The 25921-nt window shown below is 47.2% G+C and overlaps 1 protein-coding gene and 1 pseudogene across 2 annotated transcripts; both read right to left on the reverse strand.

Annotated features, from left to right (window-relative positions):
* Positions 1-269: 269 nt before the first annotated feature.
* On the reverse strand, positions 270-25305 carry LBP (lipopolysaccharide binding protein). 2 transcript variants are annotated; one of them, XM_025876205.2, is made up of 15 exons: positions 25148-25305; positions 23469-23583; positions 22217-22345; positions 19094-19249; positions 18436-18499; positions 15014-15077; positions 12888-12979; positions 12214-12390; positions 10823-10882; positions 8830-8997; positions 7517-7584; positions 6966-7008; positions 3197-3260; positions 2291-2367; positions 270-659 (listed from the first exon to the last, which is right to left on the reverse strand). In XM_025876205.2, the coding sequence occupies exons 1-15, from the start codon at positions 25269-25271 to the stop codon at positions 615-617; spliced, it is 1446 nt and encodes a 481-aa protein (XP_025731990.1). In that variant the 5' UTR covers positions 25272-25305; the 3' UTR covers positions 270-614. The 2 variants fall into 2 exon arrangements, with proteins under 2 accessions (XP_025731990.1, XP_073736546.1); XM_073880445.1 differs by lacking the exon at positions 22217-22345.
* Positions 5394-6635, reverse strand: LOC112827542 (dnaJ homolog subfamily A member 1 pseudogene; annotated as a pseudogene).
* Positions 25306-25921: the final 616 nt, after the last annotated feature.

The following is a 25921-nucleotide window of genomic DNA, read 5'->3' on the forward strand; positions in this document are numbered from 1 at the left end:
CAGGAGGTTGAGTTTTGGCTCTGGGAGACCCACTGGTTCCCTTGTGTGCTGTAGGCAAGACGTGAGAGAGGGAGCACACACTGAAGCGAGCCCCTAAGCTGCCCGTGCACCGAGAGAGACAAGCACCTTCCAGAGCGGGCATTAGAGTCAGGACCAGGGCTGGGTGGGCGTCCGTGAGACCACGGATGGGGCTGACCATCCAAAGACCCCTCAGACAAAAGAGGGTGGGTGGTAAGGAGGTTCAGCTAGAACACCAACTGGTTCCTTCATTGAACCATTCAATAAATATTTATTGAGGATCTACTAAGTGCCAGGTACAGGGATCAGATGGTGACTAAAAAAGATGATGCCTGCCCTTAAAGATAGTCCAGGCCAGGGCGGGAAGATGGCCCGTCTTGGGTGAGGTGGGGGCAGTGAAGCCCAGAATCAGAGAGGGTGTGGGTGCACCTGCTGAAGAGAAGCAGTATGGGGGCAGAGGCCAGGTGGACCTCTCCCCCAGAGCTGAGAACAGAGAAGTCTTCACCTTCCCAGAATCGCTGGGAATACACGGCACATCTGGAAATGCAAGTTGCCAATCCAGCTGTGGCCTCCAAACCCTGGCTGTGTCCCTGCCCTCAAGCTCTCATGTACTGGAGGTTGGTGCCCAGGAACAGGAAGTCCTAGGAGAGACAAGACAGGACAGCATGTCGAAAGTATCCCCTACACCAAAAAAATGCATCTCCAATATAAAGGGAGGCCCACGTCTGCGGGAGCATGAGCTGTGCCAGAAACCAGGTCAGTGCATAAATCTCGAATGCGCCTCCATCCCCAAGGTCTCCATAAAGCACAGCTTTTTCCAACCACCTTCTCTAAGGTTGCAATTTATCTGTCATTTCCCAAGCTACTGCTGCTTCCTGGCAGGCCCCATAAATGTCCTTTGTGTCACCTAAATTTTCTCTCCTTCGCGAATAACACAAAATTGTGTGCCACTGAGGTTTACTCTCCTACCTCCTTGGAAGTTTCCATCACCCGAAGGGGCGGAAACTCTGAACTGGAGTCAAAGTCCAATTCTCTCCCACAGTGATCCAGCCCTTGCCTTTGGGCGTCAAACAAATAACCTCAAAAGTCTGCTGAACATGAGAGTATATAATAAATCTTCTGATGATTTCCCACGTGCCCAGCTGAGGCCAGTTGCATGATTGTCAGTCCTTACTTCAAATAACCAGCTGTCTGACTCCTTGTAAACTCTCAGCAGTAGGATGTTGAGCATCCCTGGGTCCAAAAGGATGTTGGATATTAGTCTCTCAAATACAGCAATCGGTCATTGTGTCCATGTCCCTGACCACGCTGCTGCCCTTCCCTGTCTTTTTTTTTTTTTTAAGATTTTACTTATTTATTTGAGAGAGAGAGAGCACAAGCAGGGGGAGGGGCAGAGGGAGAGGCAGAGGGAGAAGCAGACTCCCCTGCTGAGCAGGGAGCCCAATGCAGGGCTCGATTCCAGAACCGATCAGGACCTGAACCGAAGCAGGTGCTTAACTGACTGAGCCATCCAGGCGCCCCGGCCCTTCCCTGTTTTTAGCAACTGTTATTTGCTGGATGTTGACGATGTACCAGACACAATTCATCATCTCCTTTACTGCTCACAGGGCTACTGACCCAGTCATCCCACCGTACAGATGCTATTCTAGAAAGATAACCTGAACCGTGGGCACAGACTGACCAGAAAATACTTGGTCAGAACAGTGGAGAGAAGAGTGAAGAATCAGACATATTCTTTGGTATGGAAATAGTTCAGTAAATGATGTCTCTGATGGATAGAACTGTCAATTCTATTAATGGTTCTATGAACCTTCGGTTAAGTGTCTGCCTTCAGCTCGGGTCATGATCCCCGGGTCCTGGAATCCAGTGCCCCATTGGGCTCCCTGCTCAGCGGGGAGCCTGCTTCTCCCTCTGCCTGCCCCTCCCCTTGCTTGTGCTCTCTCTCTCTCTGACAAATAAATAAATAAAATCTTAAAAAAAAGAATTTAGAAGAAATTATTAAAACTTACAACTGGCTCTCAGAACCTGCACTGTTGCCATGGCAACGTTTTCAAACTGAGCTGGTCTTGAGGTTCCCCCAGGTTACCCACAGGAGGGGTGCCACTTCTGAAGGACACATGGATGGCGGCATGGTATCTAGTCATGTCTGGGGCTTCCCTCTCCCTTCTGCGCTGCGGGGCCAGGCTGGGTCCTGCCCACTGAGCTATGGCTCTGAACCTGGAAAACTAACCACCCCCCCCAAATCCTCAAAAGCCCACCGGAACCCACTGACCTTGTGGATCTCAAGAACAGGGTCATAGAGCCGAATATCCTTGAGCAGAGGAAGGGGGAAGCCTTCTGCCAACTTCTCTGGAGGTTGAGGCATAACATGGAGAGAGATTTGTTAATAAATAACAATTATAAATAAAGTAATAGAAAAAAATAAGTTTCTCTCTGCCAACTCTATACACAGTTTATTCCCATTTAATGATCACCAAAGATTATGAGGTAGATAAGACTATTATTTCCATTTTACCGATAAGGAAATTGAGGCACTGAGTGGCCAAGTAACTTGTCCTAGGTCACACAGCCAGAACTGGGATATCAACCCCGGCAGCCTGCTCCAGGAGCCTGAGCTCCCAGCCCTGGTGCTATATGGGAAGAATAGCAGATATGCGGCAGCAGATGCTCATGGTTAAGAAGCTAGTGGGCATCTGCTCTCTGCCCTCCAGCCCCATCCTGCTTTCTGTTGCAGCCAAATGAAGCAGGGCTTTGTGGAAATAGTGTTTAGGGCTTTATGCTTTATTTTCTGACTAGGGAGTTGGCAATTGACTGGGGAATGTGGATTCAGAGATGGGCTGCCCTGTGCCCTCTGTATTAGCTTGGTCCTCAGTCTTTCACCTGCCATTTCAGGGTATAGGGGGCACACTTCTGCAAGTCCCTCCTTCTCTCTTAGGAGGAGGCTTCCTGTGCTCCAGAGAGCAGCCTCAGCCCCTAACCCTCACTAGAGCCCTGGAGGGAGAGGAGACCACCTTCAAAACGCCCATCTCATAGGCCGCTGAAGCTCAAAGAGGAGCAATGATTAACCCAAGATCACTCAACCTGCAGAAGAGTCCTGTTTCCCAGCTCCAAGTCTAGTTACTTTTCCCTCAAAGAGCACTGTCCTCCTTGACATGGAAAAATCCCTAGCAATTCTTACCATTGACCTTGGGGTAGAGGGTGTTGAGAATGTAGTAGTTGAGTAGCGCCTCCAACAGCTCCACCTGGTGGAGAACAGGAGAGATACACTGTGACCACACGTGCCATTTTGCCCACCAATAAGCTTCCACATGGCCACCCTGGGGTGGGGGGGTAGTTCTGTATGTGCTGACATGGCAAACAAGACTGAAAAAAGCAAATTTCAGATAGATGCCTACATCATGCTACTGTTTTATAATATAAAGCTATTTTGATATACACATTTATTTGTGTGCAAAGGGATAGAAACACTTGGAATATTATACACCCAACTGTCTTTCCTCTAGGAAGAACATCAAGGTTTGGCTTAGCTTTATCTTTAATTTTTTTTTTTACAGTTTAATTTTTTTCACAGAATGTTTTCCTGAATTACTTGTGTAATAATTTTTAAAAAAAATTCAAAACAAAAATTATGAAATACAACTTTTAACTCTCATCATATAGCTGGTATAGGGTTCAGAGCATTACATATACATCTGATTCAATTTTTACAATAATCCTCTGAGGTTGCTATCACTGCCCCCATTTCACAGACCAGAAAACCGAGGCCCACAGAATGAAAGTGACATTTAGAAACAGGACAGCAGGGGCAGAATTTGAACCCAGATTTATTTGATTCAATAGTTCTTGCTTTCTGCATTCTATGTTCTGAACACCTGATAAGAGGACTTTTTGTGAATCTTTACATATGGATGTTTTACCTCATAGGACATTTTTACATGCCATGCACAGATGCAATATTAATGTTTCATTACTCACTTCCTCCTTCATTCCCTGAAAGGGGTCATCCTTTGGGGTCCCTGTGGGCAGCGTCTCTCCCTACAGTTTATGTGGTTGTTCCTACTTTGTAAGTCCGTAAGGGAGGGTCTGGGCAGCGCAGGGCAGAGGGAGGCTGGCCAGAGGGGCCAGTGTGGGCAGGATGGTAAAAAGGAAGACAATTATTGCAGGTTAAGGTCTATCCATCTCCTCCCTGGCCTGTGAAGAGGAGCTGCCTTCACCCTGCCTTCCCTCTTGTCAGAAATCTCTCCCTGGTGCATGTGCTATGGTGAGCGCTGTGAATTGTGTAAGACTGATGAATCACAGACCTGTATCTCTGAAACAAATAATACATTATATGTTAAAAAAAAAAAAAAAGAAGACCGTAGGAAGGGAAAAATGAAGGGGGGGCAATTGGATGGGGAGATGAACCATGAGAGACTATGGACTCTGAGAAACAAACTGAGGGTTCTAGAGGGGAGGGGGTGGGGGGGATGGGTTAGCCTGGTGATGGGTATTAAAGAGGGCACGTACTGCATGGAGCACTAGGTGTTATATGTAAATAATGAATCTTGGAACACTACATCAAAAACTAATGATGTAATGTATAGTGATTAACATAACATAATAAAATTTTAAAAATGTAAAAAAACAAACAACAAAAAAGAAATCTCTCCCTGATCACATCAACCCACATTGATTTTCCCACTGTCTTTCTTACTTCTATATGGGGCCATCCATTTTGCCACTTGTTCCTCCTTGTGGAAATCACCTCTTGGTTCAGCCTGCCCAGCAATTAATTCCTCTTGTTTTAATAACAGAGTCCCTATTTTCCCCTGGAGAACCCTCCTTTCCAATCTCAGTCCGTATGGTTTCGGACTGCACATCCTGGCTCCAGGAGTGTAGATGAAACCCATGTTTGGTCAATTGGCCTTGTCCAATTTTTAACCACAGTGATTGGCTAAAGAACGGACACATGACTCAGATTCACCTAAAGAGAGCTAGCACCTGGATTTTTTAAAAAAATTAAACTACAAAATTTTGAGGTTTTCCACCAGTGGGAAAAACCTGTCTGAGGATGAAGCCAACACAGATGAAAGCAGAAGGGAGAGATGAGGAGAGATTCTTGATGCACTAATTTGAGCACCTTGATCCAGTTATGCCTGAAACCTCTTTTTTAATTTGTTTTTTAGTTTCATGACCCTATGAATTCCTCGTGTTGGCTTAAGACACTTCTTTTTTGAGCTTTTATATTTGAGTTTATTCTTCATTTAAAACACTAGTATAGTTGAATATTAAAACAAAAACAATAGCAAGTAGTGAGCTATGATTATAGTCCTTCACTAATTCACTACTGCATATAAAATGCCAGCAGTTTCACTGGCCCCATTAAGGGTCTCACACTAAACACCACCCCTGGGATGATGTTCATCATCCTCATAGGCTTCCCCATTGTAATGGCGCCGTCTTTCCTGATTTGGATCAAAGTCCACCAGTTCTACCTGGTCCATTTCATCAGTCTCTTCTACTTCCTTCCTCTCAGGTAGGAGTTTTTCCAGCAAAGAAAGTTTATCAGGAGAGAGAAAGCCATTCTCAGGAAAGTTTACCTTAAATTCAATGATTAGGCGACCCTTCTCATATGGTCTACGATAAACTGGCATGCCTTCATTTAGCACACACTTGATATCTCCACGCTTGACAATTTGACCTGGGTGAGAGGTGATGACGATGGTTCGGTTGTCAAGAGTAGATATTGGCTTTTGAAAGCCACACAGTGCTTCAACCAGCTGTATGTCCATACACATGAAGAGGTCTTCTCCTCGCCGAGTAAAAAGAGCGTGGTCCTTCTGATCTAAAACAATGATAATATTTCCTGGTTCCAGTCCTGGTTCTTGGTCTCCTTCACCATGGAATGTTATCTTCTGGCCGTCCTTCATGCCTTTGTCAATATGAACTTCTAGAATCTTCTTCTCTCGAACTATCTTCCTCCCATTGCAGCTTTTACATCTGTCTTTGGGACTGATCCGTTCCCCATGGCCCTGGCACTCCATGCACACAGACTGAATTTGCTGAACCATTCCAGGTGCTATCTGATGAATTCTTATTTGCATTCCAGTACCTCGGCAACTGGGACAACATTCGACTGCTCCTTTCTTACCACCTCGGCCTTCACATTTATCGCAAATCACATTCTTTTGCAGAGCTAGTTTTCGTGTTGCACCATTATATAAATCTTCTAAGGTTACTGAGAGCTGATGCACAACATTTTTACCTCTCCTTTCTCTCTGCATCCTTCCTCCTCCTCCAAAAAACATATCAAAGATGTCCATGGGGGAGCCAAAACCACCACCAGCTCCACCTTCTTTAATTGCCTGTTCTCCTCCTTTGTCATATAATTCCCTTTTCTTTGCATCAGAGAGTACTTTGTAAGCTTGAGAAATCTGTTTAAACTTCTCTCCTTCATTTGGATTCTTATCAGGGTGGTACTTCAAGGCCAGTTTCCTGTAGGCCTTTTTCAATTCCTCTTGGGTGGCATTGGGTTTGACCCCCAAAACATCATAGTAAGTGGTTTCTTTCACCATTTTCTACAGCCGGTGAGAGGGCCGAGGCCGGTGTGGGGGAGCGGGAAGGAGCGCATTGCTGGGCACAGCTCAGGCAGCCGCCGCTCCTCCGCGTCTCACCGAGCGTTCTGGAAAGTTCCGCCGGCTTAAGACACTTTTAGTTGGTTTTCTATTCTTGTAGTTAAAAGAATTCTGTCCAACAGACAATTTAATTATATCTTATCTTCTATTGGGATGTAACTGTTCCTTGGCCCTATGGATCATGTCCTCGAGAACTTCTACACTTTTCTACAACAGAGAGTAGCTCTTTTCATTTTTCTATTTTCTCCTCTAGCTGCTATAGCATTGCTTAGTAAACACACTAAATTAGTTAATACCTTAATCACTTCATAAATAAAAACAATGATAACTTACATTGAACACTCCAACTTTAGATTCTTTCAGCTCCACTTGTATCCTATAATGAATCAGAGAAGATTCAGAGATGGGGGCATAATGCCCATGGCAAACCTAAACAATGTAGGGGTCCCCAGAAAGGAGGTACTGGTTTGAGAAGACACAGAGCCAACATAGGGATGGGACTGGAAAAGATGATTAAGACCCAAAACCAGTGATACAACTTATTGGGAAGACTCACAAAGAAGAGGTGGGTAGTGTATGTCAGAAAGTCAATATAGCTGATGTTGAGAATTTACAGATTAAAGAAAAATCAGTATTAATAAATTCTTTAGAAATTTGGAAGTTATGGGGATTAGGTGGAAAGGAAGTTTGTGGAGGCAGGACTAGTGGGGGAAAAGAATTGGGCCAACTGAGGTAAAATTTAAGTTTCCTTCCCCAATGGCAGCCCCTAACATCGAGAAGAAGATCTACTCACATCCGTACCCCCAGCTACAGAGAATCAGCTACAGTGTCCAGATGGAAGGAACCCAGTTGAGTGCCTCCATGTGGGCAGGAGACTGACTTACTTTCCTGGTTTCAGGAACCCAGTGATCTTGCTGGTGTTGAAGGTCAACATGGCGGACATATTAGTAGCCTGGAAATTCCAGTAGAAGAAAACTGGTTTAGATGAGAAAGGCTGTCATGTACAGGATGATAACTATTAGGACCAGCTGTTTCCTTTAAACAAACAACTCAGTGAGTTAAAGCAGGAACTTGTTCACTAGACTGTGGACTCCCAGAAAGCTCATCATAAGTACTCAATACATGTTTGAAATTGGACTTGAACATTTTTTACCTTAAGTTTCTGACTATGATAGTGATTGAACTTTGAATAGACAGACTACCAAGAGGTGTAGAGTGCCTATCTCTGGAGATCTCTAAAGGCATCGTTTCTAGCTATCTTGGGGCTAAGAGTCAGTCCTACTGGTGATAATAATAAAAATAATATTAATAATATTTTGTTTTAATTTATAATATATTAATAACAACAAATTTGACAACAATAACAACAAAATCAAATTGCAGATATAGCATCTAGGAGCAATTACCCTTCCAGAAATTTGTCTTGTTGTGTTTCAAACCTGAAACAAGAGAGCAAAGTTCTCCATCCAGTGAGCAGGAACCCCAAAGGACTCAGAATCCCTTTGCTCTTAGGGTCTATTGAGAGAGACTCCTCTCAATATTTAACTCAGAGGGACTTTAATATAGGGAACTGGTTACACAAGTGATGGAATTGCCAAGAAGCCAAAGAGAACTAGAAGGGCAACTTAGAGACCAGCAGAGGTAGGAAGCTGCTTCCACCCCAGCACTGGAGGAACAGAAGGAGGGACTAGGGTTATGGGAACCACCATGGAAGAGACACAGTCACTGCCTAAACCTCTGTCCAGAACAAAGACAGAGGAAGAAATATTCTGGCTTCTTTCTTCCTCCTGCCCTCTAGTCTCTTGACAGTGTCTTCCATTGGCTGACTTGGTTAGCAGTCAAAGTCCAAGGGATCCTGGGAAGTGTAGTCTTCATGGGTCAGATATAGATGCAGAGCAAACAAGTCAAAGACCCTTATGCTTTCCTCCCAACAATAGCCCCGTCTCGCTTAGTGGGAGATACATACGTTAAGCAAATAAACCTGCAAACAGCTACGTAGGTATCTTTATAATAAATGCTATGCTATGCCGAAAAACAATAGAGTGCTTTAAGAAAAAAAAATGACAGGGGGCCTAAGGTGGTAAGAGACAATCAAAAAAGTCCTCCCTGAGGAAGTGATATTGAAGTTGAGATCTGAAGGAAAGGGAGAGAGCATGCAGAAAAACGGAACAGCATTTGCAAAGGCTTTGAGCCTTACCACACCAAGCTGGAAGACAGGCTCCTTGGCAGAGCTGGGCAGGAGCACAAAGGCTTCAATCTCCATAACGGGAGTCAAGGACAGATTCCCAGGGCTGAAGTTCAGGAATGGGGCAGAGGCCATTGCTCCCTGGAGCTCCAAGTTCATGTTGGGGTACAGTCTGGCTAACTGGGGGCAGAATGAGGATATTATGTCAAGAGAAGGAAATATGCAGGTTTGCCAGGGGGATCCCGAGGGAGTCAGAGAAAGCTGAGAATGCTTTTCGATTGATGTTATTTTCACAAAATGCTCTGTTCCTTTTTCTCTTAATGGTGCACCTGGAGATCTTATCTTGCCCTGTCAGACATCTGGAGTCTGTATTATGTACTTCATGGCTGCATTGGGTTCCATCGGGCATGCGTACTGTAACTGATCTAACCACAGTGAGCATGAGGTAGTCTCCAAGGTTTTGCCCTTATATCTTTTTTTAAATTTTTTATCGTTATGTTAATCACCATACATTACATCATTAGTTCTTGATGTAGCGTTCCATGATTCATTGTTTGTGCATAACACCCAGTGCTCCACGCAGAATGTGCCCTCCTTAATACCCATCACCAGGCTAACCCATCCCCCACCCCCCTCCTCTCTAGAACCCTCAGTTTGTTTTTCAGAGTCCATCGTCTCTCATGGTTCGTCTCCCCCTCCGACTTACTCCCCTTCATTCTTCCCCTCCTGCTATCTTCTTCTTTTTCTTTTTTCTTAACATATGTTGCATTATTTGTTTCAGAGGTACAGATCTGTGATTCAACAGTCCTGCACAATTCATAGCGCTCACCATAGCACATACCCTCCCCACTGTCTATCACCCAGGCACCCCATCCCTCCCACCACCCACCTCTCCAGCAACCCTCAGTTTGTTTCCTGAGATTAAGAATTCCTCATATCAGTGAGGTCATATGATACATGTCTTTCTCTGATTGACTTATTTCACTCAGCATAACACCCTCCAGTTCCATCCACGTCGTTCAAGGTTTTGCCCTTATAATGATCATCCCTGTGAATACCCTTGGCTGTTACGGGGAGGGGTACGTTCCTAGAAGTGGAACTGCTGAATCAAAGGGCAGGATGGGTATTGTCAAGCCTTGGATGTTCAACATGACCGCCTGTCTGAGCTGTGCCTTGGAGGGGACTGGGGTGGTGGGGGAGAGGACAGTGGATTTCTGTGGGATTAAATGAGGAGCTTAGCCCTGTGATGACAGAATTGGCTGTAGCAACTGCTGGAAACAACCCCAGGTCCTTCCTGGGAGACTGGTTAAACCAGCTATGGTGAGTCCATATGATGGCATGCTGGATGCCCATGAGAACATGAGTGAGGAAGCTCCTTTTCTACCTCTGCAGAATGATCTCCCGGAAGAGTAAGGCAAAAAAGTAAGGTACAAAATGGTGTGTATGATATGCCTCCCCTTGTGTACAAAAATGGAAAAGATTCACAGCATTTGTTGGCATATACATAGAATATCCCCAGAAGGAGGTAGGCTCTGGATGGGAACTGGGTGGTTAGGGGCCAGGAGTGGATGGTAAATTTTCCACTCTAGAACCTTTTATGTCTTTTGAATGTTGAACCATGAGAATTTATTATCTGGTCAAAACATAATTTTTAAAGCACCAAAAACAGTGCCTGGTCCCTAGTGTGCCCTCTGTAATTGTCTGATGTTATTAACTAGGGTGTATTTGGCGGGACATGTTGGCATTCCTTGGGATTTTCAGATATCATTGGCAAAATACTGGGCAACCCACGGTCCCAGAGACACAGGGCTCAGGCCTCTGTAGTTGGGCTTTGGAGAGAAGGGGCCCTGCAGCCGGCAGAAGGAAGGCCCTGCCCTCCCTGGGGGTCTCACTGCCAGCCTTCTGACTCTTAGTTAAGCTGAGAGTAGCTCTGTGGTTTCAAAGGGAAACCCCTGGAGGCTAGTGGGCTTGGCCTGCTCCTGCCAAGGTCTGAGAGAAGGCTTACCCTGGGGACGAAGGGGCGGAAGGACTTGGTGGTTAGCCGGATGTTAGAGCCAGGGGGAACCTGCAGCAAAGAGACACAAAGTTTTAGGGTGCTCCCGCCGGAACTGAAAGTCTGAGAAAGATGGGGAGGTTGGGGGGGGAATGTTCAAGACTGTGGCTTCTTTGACTACCTGGGTTGCCATAGCAACAGTGAGATGCCTGCCCTGCACTCACCACAAGCACCAGTTGCCAGGGTCCCGTCTGCTCTCCTTGGCACATAGGTGACATGTGGGACACACTCAGAGGGTCTGTGAGGGTGAGATTTGTAGACATCAGGACCTAGGTATGGTTCCTGGCTTTGTTCCTGTGTGGTCACAGGCCAGTCCCTTCACCTCTCTGAGCCTATCATGAGGTCATCGTGAGGGCTAAATGGGACAGTGTAAACACAGCACCTACACAGGGCCCAGCGCATAGCTGTTATAAAACAGCTATTATGACCAATCCACTAAAAGAAAGGACAGCACCACAGATGGGGTGCCTTATTCAAGCATGATAATAGACGTAAAAGGCCTGTGGAAGGGTGAGAAATCACCCAAAAGACCACAAGCCACCCCCCCCACCCACTAGACGGGCTCCCATATTATCAGAGCCAGCTGGACCGTCCAAATGGGGCTGCGCTGTGTTTCCCTCATCATCCTGACATTGTTCACGAGGCCTCAGCTTTACAAAAAGCTACAAGAAATAATCTTCTGAAACCCAGAAATTTTAAAGAAACTTGAGAATTATTAAAGATGCGATCCACTATAAAATTTAATATTCTTTATACAAAGCCCCATTTGAAACACTTGTCTCAGAGGTAAGTCCTAGGAAGACCTTGTCTCTCCTTTCACCATGAATCGCTAAATCATGGACCTTTTCTACTCTGGCTACAAGGAAGCTCTCAAATAGATTTTTTTATTTAAAAAAAAATCAACTTATGGGCACAGTGTTTTCATAACTGTACTTTACTTTTAACTTGGTCTTAATTTCCTATTCAATATAACTTTATGCATTTATTAGTGTATCTATTATCCTGCCTCATTTACTAAATTTTTAAAGTTTTTTTTTTAAACCTCTACAAACCAAGCAGGAGAGAAAATATGAATTAGAACAACAGGTCTAGATGGGGGCAAAAGTAAAATCCAGACAGGGAAGTCATAGTCTTTCACAGTTCTAAGGGAGAAAGGATTTTTGACTCGAGCTTCCTGGCAGCCAAAGTGAAAAGGAAAATTGTGCTAATTTATGTATTTCCTTGTCTGACTCTTTCTTCTCAGAAACTTTCTATTTCATTGATGTAAACGGGGTGGGAAGGAAAGAAGGAAGAAGGACAGGTTACCCTGTCATTTGTGAGTGCTATTCTGCCACCATCCTCACCATGTCATCTGTGATGGAGAAGTTCAGGAATCCTGCCTCATGATAAACCACGCTGGCTGTGTTGAAGACATAATCAGAGATGGCAAAATAGACCATTCGGTTGTATTGCTCAGGAAGGCTCATGACAGGAGCAAGGAAGCTGACAGGGGAATAGTGCTCACGGTTAAAAATTTCACCCTGGAGAGAGAAATAGGATGCGTTTGAACTTTTCAAAGTCTACCCCAGCACTGGACATCTGAGCTAGGCAGTTGCTTATATAGCCCGAGGAGGGGGCACTGGCAAGTCACTGTCTGAAACTACCATTAAAGGTATTTTCCTTTGGGTCAAAGTGTTGTGTGTCCAGAATCTATAAATGAAAAACTCCCCAACTTTGGCGTTTTAACCCATAGTACCCTCTGCACCGGCTAGCCCAGTTCTGATTGACCTCACCTGCCTGGTGGTCAAGAGGAAGGAGGGGAAGACGGTGGGTTTCAAGGCTGAAGGCTTGTAAGACAACTGTTGGAGCCCTGAGCCCCACCACTCCATATTGTCCTGCCCTCAACACCGCTAGAACCCCTGGGGAGATGAGGACAGACCTGAAGCCAGAAAGATGGGAGGCCCCAAGTAAGGGCTGGCCATGAAGGTATGCTACGCTGGGGCCAAGCCTACCCACGCCCCTGCTCTAGGACTCTCACCTTAAACATCACGTCCAGCATTTGGGCTGTTGCCTGAGGGGCTTCCATTAAACTGTAATCAATACGAGCGAAACTGTCGATCTCTGTTGTGACTGTGAACCAGGAGAGGGGCAGGATTAGGAGCCAGGTGATGGGCGCTCTGACTGATCCAGACGCTTGTCACATTCTTCAAGGCCCCCTGCCCCTCTGCCTCAAGACCTTCTACCCAGCCCAGCCCTGGAGCGAAGAGCTGCTCCTCCAAGAAAGAGAGGACATGGTTCTATTGTCCCACTGGTGGGTTAGCCATGAAGGGGGTAGTATGCTCAGCCTGGAGCCTGAGTGGGTTCCAGGTCTCTCTCTCTCTCTCTCTCTCTCTCTCTCACACACACACACACACACATCTGAGGGCAGGAGGAGCCCAGTTCTGGCAGCCCCTCCACACCTGGACCTTCATGCTGAAGAAGCCACAGAATGGGGAGAATTCTCCAATCAAGCGAATTGTTCCCTAGTTTCCAACTGAGACCTTCATCTTCAGGGAAACTGGCCTCCTATCAACACAGTCCAAATAACCAGGAAAGTCAGGCCATGTCCAGAGGGCCCAGAAACTGCCCTCCAAAGCCCTAGGGGAATGAGAGTCCTGTGTCCTATGTACTAGGTTGTCTGTGGCTGCCTGGGCCTCCCCTGAAAGACAGCTGCCAACAAGTGAGGGTAGGGCCCGGGGGCCAGGTCATCACAGAATACCTCAGACACATCCATATGATGGAACACTACATTGCTACTAAAACCAAGTCTGTGGCAACCATTTTGGAACACTGGAAGGATCCGATAATGTAGAACCTACGTCTGCTACATGAGCCTACGGTCGCTCTCCTAGGTATATATCCAAAGACATGTGTCCATATGTACTAGAATATTCATAGCAGCACCACCCATAATGGTCCCAAAGTGAAACTCCCCAAATGGGCTTCAACAGCAGAATGGATAAACAAAGGGAGGGACACCCACACGGTGGAGCAGCGCCCAGCAAGGAGAATGAATGAACTCTCTCTATGCAGCAGTATGGATCAACTTCATCTTTTAGAATTGAGCAAAGAGAACCTTCTGCTCTTGATAGAGGACTCAAAATACTACGTGGTGCCCTTCGCGTACAGAGTGCAAAACTAATCTTTCCTGGGAGAAGTTGGGATAGTGGTTTTCCTTCAGCAGCGGGCAGGGGCAGGAGCTGGGAAGGGTTCTGAAAGTCCCATCACATTCTGTTTCCTGCTCTGGGAGCAGGGACAGGCCTGTGCTCAGTTTGGCAAAATTCTTTAAGCTGTTCACCTATGACTTGAACACTTTTCTCTCTATATATACCTCCACAAAAAGTTTTTTTTTTTTAAAGATTTATTTATTTGAGAGAGAGAATGAGCAGGGAGAATGGCAGAGGGAGAGGGAGAAGCAGACCCCTCGCTGAGCAGGGAGTCCAATAAGGGGCTTGATCCCACGACCCTGGGATCATGACCTGAGCCGAAGGCAGACGCTTAACCGACTGAGTCACCCAGGTGCCCGAAAAAGTTTTTTAAAAATGAGATAAATTTATGTGTGCTAATATAGAAAGATGTCCAAGGTATGTAAGTTACAAAAGAAACAATGTCTACTATGTGTAGACTGATATATGTTCATAACTTGGCACATATACATGTATTCATGAACGAAAGGAATATATAATGAATGCATGTTTGAATGATTATGTATATTTATATTTTTATATACAAAAGAAAATATCTGAGGGGTGACACCCCAAACAGAGGTTACCTCTTGGAAGAAAATTTGGGGAGGAAGGGATACTTAAAAATTATTACTTTTGGGGCACCTGGGTGGCTTAGTCGGTTAAGTGTCTGCCTTCAGCTCAGGTCATGATCCCAGGGTCCTGGGATCGAGACCCACATCAGGCTCCCTGCTCAGAGGGGAGTCTGTTTCTCCCTCTGCCTCTCTCTCTGTGCTCTCTCTCTCTCTCTCTCAAATAAATAAAATCTTTAAAAATAAAAAAATACAAAGAGTTAAAAAAATTATTTTCTACACTTCTGTCCCATTTAATGTTTTCTAAGGCATGCTTATGTGCTTATATAAATTAATAGAATATCCCAGGGATGGGTGGAGTAGCCTACCTGGCAGAGTTTGGAGATAAGGCTGTAGGTCCGAGGTCACCGAATTCTGGAGCATTTCGCAAATCTGAAAAATGCAGAAGGAGAAAGGCTGAGCGGGCCCCCCACTGTGCTAATTGCTGTAGTCATCATTCATACATCAGCCCATTGGTCGATTCCACAAAAATGTATCAGTGCTCATCACGTGCCATGTGCCAGGGAACAGAAATGATCAAAAACATGCAGGTCCCCATGTGGACCTCAGTGGGGCCCATCCGGACCTTTCCAAGTTTTTCCCGGGGCTGGACATCTGAGCTAGGTAGTCAGCTACCCAGCCGGGTAGGGTACCTTGGCTGGAGGCACTGCCTGAAATTCCAGCTTGAAAAATACTTTCCTTTGTGAGGTGCTGGCCCCCCCTGCCCAGAATTTAGAATTGAATAGCAGAACTGGACGGGTCAGTAGAAATATATAGGTGTGTACTTAGTAGATACTTCTCAAATATCATCACTTCACAGGTTGGCTGGACGGATCTGTATTCCACGTTTCCCCTGATGCTTGTGTCCTGGAGGCCACCACACGGTAGGCACACACACTTCGTGGCCGCCACTTGAGTGGCATGCTTCTCAAGAAGAGGGAATGTGTGTTCCCAAACCTGGTGGCTATATTTGCTCTCATAATCGCTTGGAATATTTATTGTGTAAACCAATGAAATATGACCGAGAAAACCTAAGTACTTGGGAAAGGTGAGCTGCTTAGAGAAATTTCTTGGTGTGCGCAAGAAAAGGCTTAGGAGGAAAAAAAATCATAAAAATCTAGAAGGATTCTGCACTGGGATTGCTTTGCAAATGTCTTTGAATTCTCATTGTGGTTAAAGAAATCTGAGCTGGAATTTGTAGCAGATCGATGTTTCATGCATGGAAGACAAAGTCCAATGTCAATCAGGAGCCTATTTTGAAAGAACAGTTCTGGGCCCTGTGTCACAATATGACAAATGGATTTATATTTACTGCATCTTAAAACATTTGGATTTACATGTAAATATTTTCTTTGTTCGTGCATGTGTGTGTGTGTCCCCACAGTACATAGTTGTTTTGATTAAGGGGCCACACCACCTTCTGCTCAGACAGATCCACGTATACGAGGAAGGAGAGGTATACAGGGGGGCTCCATGAGCATGGGAGGTGGCATTTTAAGGGCAGGTAAAAGGGTGAGCAGACATGAATCAGGCATGGGGATGTGGGGAAACTCTATGCTGGGGGTTGGGCAGGCAAGAGGTGAAATCTTAACCTTCCTTTGCAGACGGCTTAGTTTTGGGAAAGGAGTTTGGTCGCAGGTTGCCACCAAAAAGCAAAGAATGGAATGATGAGGGACAGTCACGGTTGATTTCACGGGAACCAGGAAACTGCTGGCCTCACTAGAGACTGTTCTCTTCTTGCTTTTCCTTCAGACAAAAGCCCATCAGATCTTCCTAAAGGCCCCCCTGGATGCCCCACCCCTGAGGGGACTTGCATGATGGGGGAGGGAAGGCCTTCGGCCCTCAGTCCCAGACTCATCACAGGGCCTCCTAGAGAGGCAGGTTAAGGGTGTCGTAGGTAAGTTAAACAAACCTGGGTTCAAATCCTGTCCAGTCCCCCACTGGCTGTGTGACCTTTGCAGAATCTCTCCCTGTTTTTGAGTCCTCACCCACAGGATACAGTGACAAGGCCAAGTGCTTCCCAGGGAGTTTTAGGGGGTGAGGGGCTGAGACAGTGAGTCTATATGGCCCAGAGAGCAAACATGCAGGAAGTGGTTATTCTTAGCCCTGCTGGTCAAATACCATCAGTGGGGAATTTGAAAGATCCTGTACCAGTCTCTTTGTTTTCGCAGGTTGCCGCCAAAAAGCAAAGAATGGAATGATGCGGGACAGTCATGGTTGATTTCACGGGAACCAGGAAACTGCTGGCCTCACTAGAGACTGTTCTCTTCTTGCTTTTCCTTCAGACAAAGGCCCATCAGATCTTCCTAAAGGCCTAAAGAAGGAAATTTCTGAAGACCCATAAGGGTCAGGGATCAAGTGAGATCTCCATCTTTCCCAAGACACCCAGCCCCTAGAAGGCCTTTGGTACAAGCTGCTCCATATTCTAGGAAGTTTGAATGCTGACCCAGCTCCTCACCAGCAAGGTGACCCCTGGGCAAGTTACTCCGCTTCTCAGAGTCTTCTTGGTCAAATGCAGAAAACGGCACTTTCTTCAAAGCTTGTGGTTAAGATGGATGGTATATTCAGTTGTTGAATGCTTAACACACTACTCCTGGCCAGGCCACATGCTCAATAAATAGCCGCCATTGTAATAAATAAGAATAGTTATACAGTGGTATTTTCTGTATCACATTAATGATATTAAGTAATCAAAGCAAAATTAATTATATGTATAAAAATTAATTAATAATTATATTATTATATAACATTATTGCTAATCTTTATTTGCACCGTCATCAACAGGGCAGTATAAAAGCACACTGCTGAAGAATACTATGTCCTACTGAGAAAGGCATGGCAACATGGAAGTGAGGTGCTCAAGAAGGAGGCTGGCATATTTCTCAGGCTCACCTAGACCCCAGGACCCCAAAACAAGAAAAGGAACAGAATGCAGTCTGCCACTCCCCATCTCTGGGGTCTGTCTGCTATTCCCACTTCAACCACCAGGGGCACAAGACCAGCCGTGGGCCTCAGTGGAGCGTGTGTGCGTGTGCGCGTGTGTCTATGTGTGTGTGTTCCTCTTTCCTCTTTCATGACCTTCTCCCTTCCGAAGCACAGTCTTTGCTACAGACACAGCTCCGGGTCCATGATACCTCAGAAATGGGATTTTTGGGGTGAAGTATTTGTTAACACGAAACCTCTTTGTTTTGTCAGAGATTTCAAAATTTGGGAGATTTCACACTTTCTTAATGGGAAAAAAATGACACCGTGCTGCCTTCCCCTCCAGGGCAGGTGCTTATGAGCACACCCAGGTAGGAACCAAGGCTCCAATCTGGTTCTCACATTTCCCAAGTGTCCTGCTTTGTGTCTGCAGGCCCCTAAGTGCTGATTTCCTTTTTGGCCTTGTGGAGTGCAGGGCATTTGGGGGTGGGGGGCAGTGAGCAAGGTCAAGGAGAGGGAGGGGCAGGAGTCTCTGTTCACTCCCGCTGTTTTACCATCCGCTGAACATCGAACCATTCTCTGCCTCACTAAACACACTTGGAGTCCAGGGACCTACATTTTGCCCCAGCTTGGCCACGCTCCATGACCTTGGGCGAATGATTTGTCCTCTCTGGGCCTTGGGCCTAAATATGTCTGGGCCAGTCAGCCTGGCCATCCAGGGCCAGAAAGACCCCAGAGATGGGGAGTGGCAGACTGCATAACTGCCAGTGAGGGTGTCCACCTAGGCCTTGAGTGACACAGCAGATGCCAGCAGCTTGGACATTCCTACCTTGCTCTCCAATACTCTGCGGAACCTGGACTCAATTTGGTTGTGGAAAAGATTCAACAGCCACCTGGGGAGAGAACAGTGGACGGTCAGCTGTGTGTCACTGAATGCAGGGACAGTGAGGCAGCAAAGACTGGCCCTGGCTTCTGACCAGGCCGGTCCCCAAGGGAGCCCTCCTCCCCCCCTCCTGGGACCCTGCTGTGTCTCAGAATCCGGACAGGATGAAAATGCAGAGTCCCAGCCCCCAGCACACTCACTGATTCAGCGCATCTGGCATCCCAGCCACCTGTTGCCCCCAGTCAGATTCAGTAGATTTAGGGGAGAGGCTTGAGAATCCACATATTTCTAATCAAGGAAACTGAGGCCCAAAGATACGTCCCCGAGGACTTGTACATTGTCCACAGACTCTCCTGCGGCCAAAAGCCCTTGTGTTCCTCTAACAGATTTCATTCACCTGATGGTGGTCTCCACCAGTATTCCTGGCTCGAGCCTGCATCTGTTAATCTCAGCAGGGTCCCACAAAGAATGACCTCCAAGTGCCTGTGATGTGCCCCTGCATTACACCTGGACATACATGTTTATCAGAGGCCAGGCCTTGGGCTGGATGGGCCTCGGGCTGCACCCAGGGGTCAAGCGGGCCAGTGTCCCAGTGGTGACTTACCCCAAATCTCCCGATATGTCCACTTCCACGTCTCGAATGTGGCTGCTGCAGCCGGAGGCAGTGACGGTGGGCCTCCCAGAGGGCTCCCTGCCCAAGACAAGGTTGACCGAAATGGTAATGCCCTTGACCTGCACATCAAGGGAGCCATGTAGTTTCCTGGAGGAGATAAGAGAAGCAATAATCCATTCCTAGACTAAGATCAGCCACCATTTGTGGGTAAAATATGAAGCTCAATTCTTACCCCAAAATAAGTGGAGCTGGAATAAAAATTTAATTGGGAAAATTATTACAAAGTAAGGATTTATTACAAATAAGACCATAAAAGATCAGGAAGAAAGCCTGGGTCTAGTTATTTCTGGGAACGGGTGAGCAAAAGCCTTTCTACGTAGGATCCAAGTCTCAGGAGGCTTAAAGGAAATGGTTGATAAACTTGCCAGCAATAGAAAATTAAAACTTCAGTGAACAAAAAAATGCCATATTCAAAGTAAAAAAAGAAAGAAAGAAAGACTCTGCATGGTGAGCCAGCCAAAGAGCTAATTTCCTTAATACACAAAGAACAAGCTCATAAATTAATAAGGAAAGGACAAAACAACCCAAAAGAAAAAAAATTAAAAAGAGGGATCAAAGATATCAAACAGGAAGTTCAATTGCAACTAAGCATATGAAACATTATTAAAAATGAAAATAACAATGATGCCAGTTTTCACCTGTCGGATGGAAGTTCTGAAGTTGGAGTAGGTATGGGTAAACAGAGGTCCCAGGGGCTGCAGTGGGGAGAGCACCTCTGGAATATAGACTGCTGGGATCCATCCTCACGCACATGTCTTTGGTCTAGGAATTTTACTTCTAAGGCTTTACTCTGCAGCTCTTCCTGCCCAGATATGAGTGGGGCAGCTCATGGAAGCAGCATGGGTCATAGCAAAAAGTGATGAACCACCTAAATGTCAGCTAGTAGGGACGGGTTCAGTAAGTCATAGGCATCTATGCCACGCAGGCTTTAAAACAAATGAGAGTAGGGGCACCTGGGTGGCTCAGGCAGTTAAGCGTCCGACTCTTGGTTTCGGCTTCGGTCATGATCTCAGGGTCGTGAGGTTGAGCTCTGCATTGGGCTCTGTGCTGAGTGTGGAGCCTGCTTGGGATTCTCTCCCTCTCCCTCTGCCCCACCCTACTCCTTTCAAAAAAAAAAAAAGAATAAGGGTGAATGTGGTCTATCTGCACAATGAAATATTACTCATCCATAAAAAGGAATAAAGCACTAATGCATGCTACCATATGGATGAACCTCAAAAATCTTATGATAAATGTAAGAAGCCAGACACAAAATGTCACTAATGAGGTTTCTTCTGTTCTTTTTTGTACCGAATCCTCAAATCTGATGTTTCATGCTTATAGCAGATGTCAATTTGTACCAGCTACTTTTCGAGTGAAGACACGTGGCTAGAAGTTACTGTATTGGACAGTGCAGGTCTATGAAAAGAAGGGCCATATGCACCCCACTGTTCACAGCAGCAATGTCCGCAATAGCCAAACTGTGGAAAGAGCCGAGATGCCCTTCAACAGAGGAATGGATAAAGAAGATGTGGTCCATATATACAATGGAACATGACTCAGCCATCAGAAAGGATGAATACCCAACTTTTGCATCAACATGGACGGGACTGGAGGAGATGATGCTAAGTGAAATAAGTCAAGCACAGAAAGTCAATTATCATATGGTTTCACTTATTTGTGAAACATAAGGAACAGCGTGGAGGACATTAGGAGAAGGAAGGGAAAAATGGGGGGGTGGGAATTGGAGGGAGAGATGAACCATGAGAGAGAGACTATGGACTCTGAGAAACAAACAGTGTCTTAGAGGGGAGAGGGGAGCGGGGCTGGGTTAGCCCGGTGATGGGTATTGAGGAGGGCACGTACTGCATGGAGCACTGGGTGTTACACGAAAACAATGGATCGTGGATTACTACATCAAAAATTAATGATGTATTGTATGGTGACTAACATAACATAATAAAATTAAAAAAAATAAAGTATAAAGTATAAATATGGTCGGGTCACCCAGAAAAGACTGGTCAACCCTCCTGTTATGGGCTGAATTGTGTGCCCCCACCCAGATTCATCTGTTGAAGTCCTTAACCCCAGGACCTCCAAATGTGACTACATTTGAGGCAGAGCCTTTAAAGAATTGATGCCATTACAATGAGACGATTAGGGGGACACCTCGCTGGCTCAGTCAGTGGAGAATGCTGCTCTTGATCTCGGGGTTGTGAGTACGAGCCCCATGCTGGGTGTAGAGATTACTTAAATAAATAAACTTAAAAAAAAATGAGGCCATCAGGGTGGGCCAGAATCCAATCTGACTGGTGCCCTTATAAGAAGAGGACATGGAGAGAAACTGGGGTGCATGCACACAGAGGGACAACAATGCGAGGTTACGGCGAGAGGGCCACCATGAGCAAGTCAAGGAGAGAGACCTAAGAAGAAACTAGGCCTGCTGACACCTTGATCGTGGACCTTGGATCTCCAGAAGTGTTGCTGAAACCACCTAGTCCGTGATATTTTAGTATGGCAGCTGGAGCAGACCAACCCACCTTCCATCCAAGGACCCTGGAGGTCGAGAACAGTTCAAAGTGCTGGGGAGATCCTGCCCCTGGGAGCCCCCCTTGACCAGCGGCAAACAGGAAGAAGTGGTCATAATGGCTGAGTTGGGGTAACTCAGAGGTGTGCTCTGCCTGCATGGTCTCCAGAGGTCCCCAGGAGGGCTGAGCTCCAGTCGGCTGCCCAGCTGACTTCCTTCCCTCCCTGCCTCCCTTTTCCACCCCCATGGATGTTTCCTTAGGTCATTTCCCAGATAAAGTACTTACGCTTGAATTCTTGTCTTAGGGTCTGCTGTTGGGGAAAGCAAGCTAAAAAGACACAGAATTCTCTCATTTAGGTCACCCACAACCCTATCAGGAAAGCATGAGAAAGGAAGAGACTCAACTAAGAGCCAGGCCTCGGACCCCTGTGGGCTCTTTCCATCCACCATGGGGCCTTTCCGATGAGCTAGGAACACCTTGCACCCAAGAAGGATGGGACAAAGGCCAAGGCCAAGGGCCCAAGAGCCTGGGAGCATACTCCACTTACACGAATGCTTTGCGCACCTTCCACTCGCTCTGGACTCTGATGAAGGAGTCAGAGATGGTGAGACTCAGGCCCTGGCCGGGCAGGGGCGTCAGAGCAGAGCCACGCAATTCACAGCTGTGGATGCTCAGGCTGAGGAGAGAGACACAGAGAGCACGGCGTCAGCCCCAGCTTGGCTCCCGCCTCACCCCGTGGGGACTTGGCTGGCAGAGCGGGTTCTAGGCAGGCGTGGGGCACCCCCCACTTCCTGAGCGCCTGAGGCGTGCTCTGTGCTGACCATGCGGCCATGCTAAGTGCGTTGCATCCTTTATGTCACCTGTGCCTCTCAGAGGGGTCAGCGCTGTTCTTGTTCCCTGTTTACAGAGGCGGAAATAGAGATGCATTTGCCCCAAGTCACACCGTCGGGATCAGAGCCCGTGAAGGTCATGATCCTGGGTGGGATCCGGAATAGGGCACTTCGGCACACCCCTTTGGGTTTGCAGCTCCTTCTTGGAGCCATCCTCTCCCTCGAGAGATCCAGGTGGGGGATTGGATTCAGGGAAGGCCGAGGCCCGCCCCAAGAAAAGGAACAAAGTGCTGGGAGAAACAAACCAAGACGACACACATTGCGGGGCCGTCAGTGGGAAAACAGTGGTCAAGTTCCATTTGATATGCCTGGCACGTGGTAGGTGCTCAATAAATGTTTGCTAATGGACTGAATTAAAGAAAGAATGAGTGGAGCTATCAATGGTAGTGGGCAGGCAGGGGGTGCTGAGCTGTGACTCGATTGCCCTCCTCCATCACCTGTTGCTCCACAAGCATTTTATGCCTTTTTTTGGCATCAGCTGCTCATGTCCAGTGATCCTTTGAAGACTCAGCTCAAATGCCCCTGCCTCTGGGAAGTTTTCCTTGACTCCCCTGGGTGGGCAAACCTTAGCTCTAACAGTCGGGCTACTATATTTAAAGTTTAAGGTCTATCTTCCCTTCTGGACTACATGCCGAGGCCAGGCCGAAGCCTGGATTATCACAGTGTCATCCCCATTTTGCAGATAAGGAAACCGAGGCTCAGATCACACAGCTAGTAGGTCTTCATTGATATTTGCTGGATGAATGAATAAATGAGGGAACCTAATTCCCTCCCAGGACTTCGCTCTGAACACTGCGAGGAACTCTCCCATAGCTGCCCCAAGGAAGTCCTGGGGTTCTCCCTCCCCGCCCTCCAGAGCTCCACCCCTACTCCCAGCCTCCTCAGGGCCCCAGCAGAAGGGAGCCTCACCTGTGGAACCCATAGTGCCCTCGGCCAAAGGGCTTGATTTTGAAGTCCCCGGTGAAGTCAGGCAGCGTGATTCTGAGCAGTTCCTTCTGCAGAACCATCGACCCCTCCCTAGCCACTGTGGACAGGAAAAAAGCTGCAAGTCAGCCCAGCTTGCCTGCCTGCCTCCCCTCTAAAAGACAGTTACAGACTATTGAGCCCCTGTTGCGTACGAAGTGACATGAGAAACAGGAGCATCACTGCATTTCACGTGGCGCTGTTATGTGGGTGCCCAATTTGTGGGGGAGGGAACAGTGTCTTTGTCAACAACCCCACAAGGGGAGGAGTGCTGTGTGCGTGGGTGGGTGCTCCTCTGTTCTGTCCTTCCCAGCGTCTAGCCTGTGCAGAAGACACTGTAGGGATTTGAGGGAGAGAATCCTGGCGCTGGCATCTCTCTAGCAGGGTGACCTTGAGGAAGGCTTCAGCTTCATCTTCTCCATGGCAATGGCAACAGAACTTTCTTTACTGGGCTGGCATGAAGATTAAAGGAGATCATTGCAGAGCACAAAAGGGGTGTGGGGGGGGGATGACACGCACTCCTAGCTTGGTGCGTGGCCCACGCCAGGCACTCAGGCCTGGAACAGCAAAGCGGGGTTTATGTTATTAAAAATATGGAAACGACCAAAATGTCCAACTCTAGCCAATTGGCAAAGTGAACATGGTACAATCAATCACACAGTGGAAAGGAACCAAAGGCAAATTTTGCCTGATTTAGGATTTCAATATAAACAGCTCTTACTAGCACTCGTTGTTTGTTCAGATATATGAGGGACCCAGGATTCTGCCCTCAAGGAGCGCATGTATACACAGAAGACCAGGGGCCTCCTCTCTTTCCAACTGGCACTCCTCCCTTGAGAGAATGCCCGTGCCAGTCCTTCTGCCAGAATGCTACCGCTTGTCCCTGGCCAAGTGCCACTCATCTTTTGTACCTCCCTGAAACTCCTCCAAGAAGCCTTCCCTGATTTCCTTTCCTCTGCTCCCAACAACCCTACCTGGGGAAATGTTATTACCCCATTTAACAGATTAGGCAGTTCAGGCTCCACAAATATGAGGAGAGCTCTGGTTCAGTTATCGCGGGGAGTGGTGTATAAACGACTCAGCTCCCTACTCTCTGGATGGATGGATTCTGATGCTTTGTTTCAGCATCTTTTTCAAAAAGTCGTCCTATTTTTGTTCATTCTCTAAAATTGAGATATACATAAAAGACATTGCCAGATAACTTTTAGATGTTTCTGCAGCCACGTAGCCACCCCTCAGAGCCAGCACCCCCGCAGGCTCCCTCTGCCCTCTCTGGATCACAACCTTCCTCTGGAGGTCATCACCATTCTGCCTTCTAGATTTAAGACATATGTTTTCAAACCCTACCAAGAACTTTCTGGTGGAATTGTCCCAGTCAGTGGGTAGTGGCTGGGTTCATAACACACCTCTCCTGTCTTCTGGTGGCTCCCCCTTCTCAGCTCACCTTCCCACTCTCCTGCACTGTATCCTGGAAACTTTCTCCCAAATCAACGCTTGCTCCAAATCCTTCTCCCCGTCGGCTAGTAGGGGCCCAGAACTCAGACAAGTAACATGCCCAAGTAGCTCCAGAGCAGTCTGGCGCCCGGCAGGTCGGCCAAGTCCAGCCAACAGCCATATCTTCTTACCATACTCTAGGCCCTTGTCGGTGATCCTGACCACCAGGCCGGGGTTGGTACCCAGGGCGTCTGGGGTGGGCGTGAGCAGTAGTCTCAGCAGTAGAGAAGGCAGGGCCTGAGCCAAGGCCCTCATCCTGGATTCTCCTGGATTCCCAGTGTAGTGGCCCCAGCGGGCCCCACCCCCCTTAAGTAGCAAGGGGGCTGAGGCAGGGGTGGCTCCTGAGCGGGGGCGGTTCCTGGGATCGTCGCATCGGGAATGGGAGGCACAGAGACTGGAACTTGCTTGCAACACTGCTGGGGTCATGGGTCATGTTTAGAAGCCGGTTGCTGGGTGGGTTGGCCTGGCCCCAGGTGACAATCTGTGTCCACCCTTCCCACAAAAAGACCCCACATTCATTGCTGGGAAGGCCTGGGGTTACAGACTGGGAGGCTCAGGGAGGTCATGGTACTCCCTCAAGATCCCACACCTGGCAAGTGGTGGAGCTGGAAGTCAAAGCCGGGTCTGGGGCCAGCCAAATTCTTATCTTTTTTTTAAACAAACAGAGTTGAGTTTAAAGAAATCTTTTCGCCATGCCCCCGTGGGAAACCAGGCTTTCTCAAACCTTGCTGGTGGTAACATTTTCTGGAAGGCAGCTTGGCAAATCTTTAAATGCTTTCATGCCTGGTAACCCTGAAGTTCTGCTTCTGGAACGTCAGTACATACTGACATCAGTGTGCAAATAGGCCACTTCACCAAGGCGCCCATCGCTGCGCTGCATGGAGCAGGCAGGCCAGCAGTGGGAC

Source organism: Callorhinus ursinus, unplaced genomic scaffold (genome assembly GCF_003265705.2).
Source record: "Callorhinus ursinus isolate GAN/ISIS: 27379988/994484 unplaced genomic scaffold, GSC_fseal_2.0 scaffold38, whole genome shotgun sequence".
In the NCBI taxonomy this organism is placed as follows: domain Eukaryota; kingdom Metazoa; phylum Chordata; class Mammalia; order Carnivora; family Otariidae; genus Callorhinus; species Callorhinus ursinus.

What these genes read in the sequence shown, in the direction of transcription:
- LBP (XM_025876205.2), bottom strand. Translation starts at nt 25,271, where the DNA reads ATGAGGGCCTTGGCTCAGGCCCTGCCTTCTCTACTGCTGAGACTACTG. An exon ending in AAGGTGCGCAAAGCATTCGT is followed by an intron (nt 19,250 to 22,216) that starts GTAAGTGGAGTA and finishes TATCTCCTCCAG; the next exon opens with GAAACTACATGGCTCCCTTG. An exon ending in CTAAAGTTGGAGTGTTCAAT is followed by an intron (nt 3,261 to 6,965) that starts GTAAGTTATCAT and finishes GTTCTCCACCAG; the next exon opens with GTGGAGCTGTTGGAGGCGCT.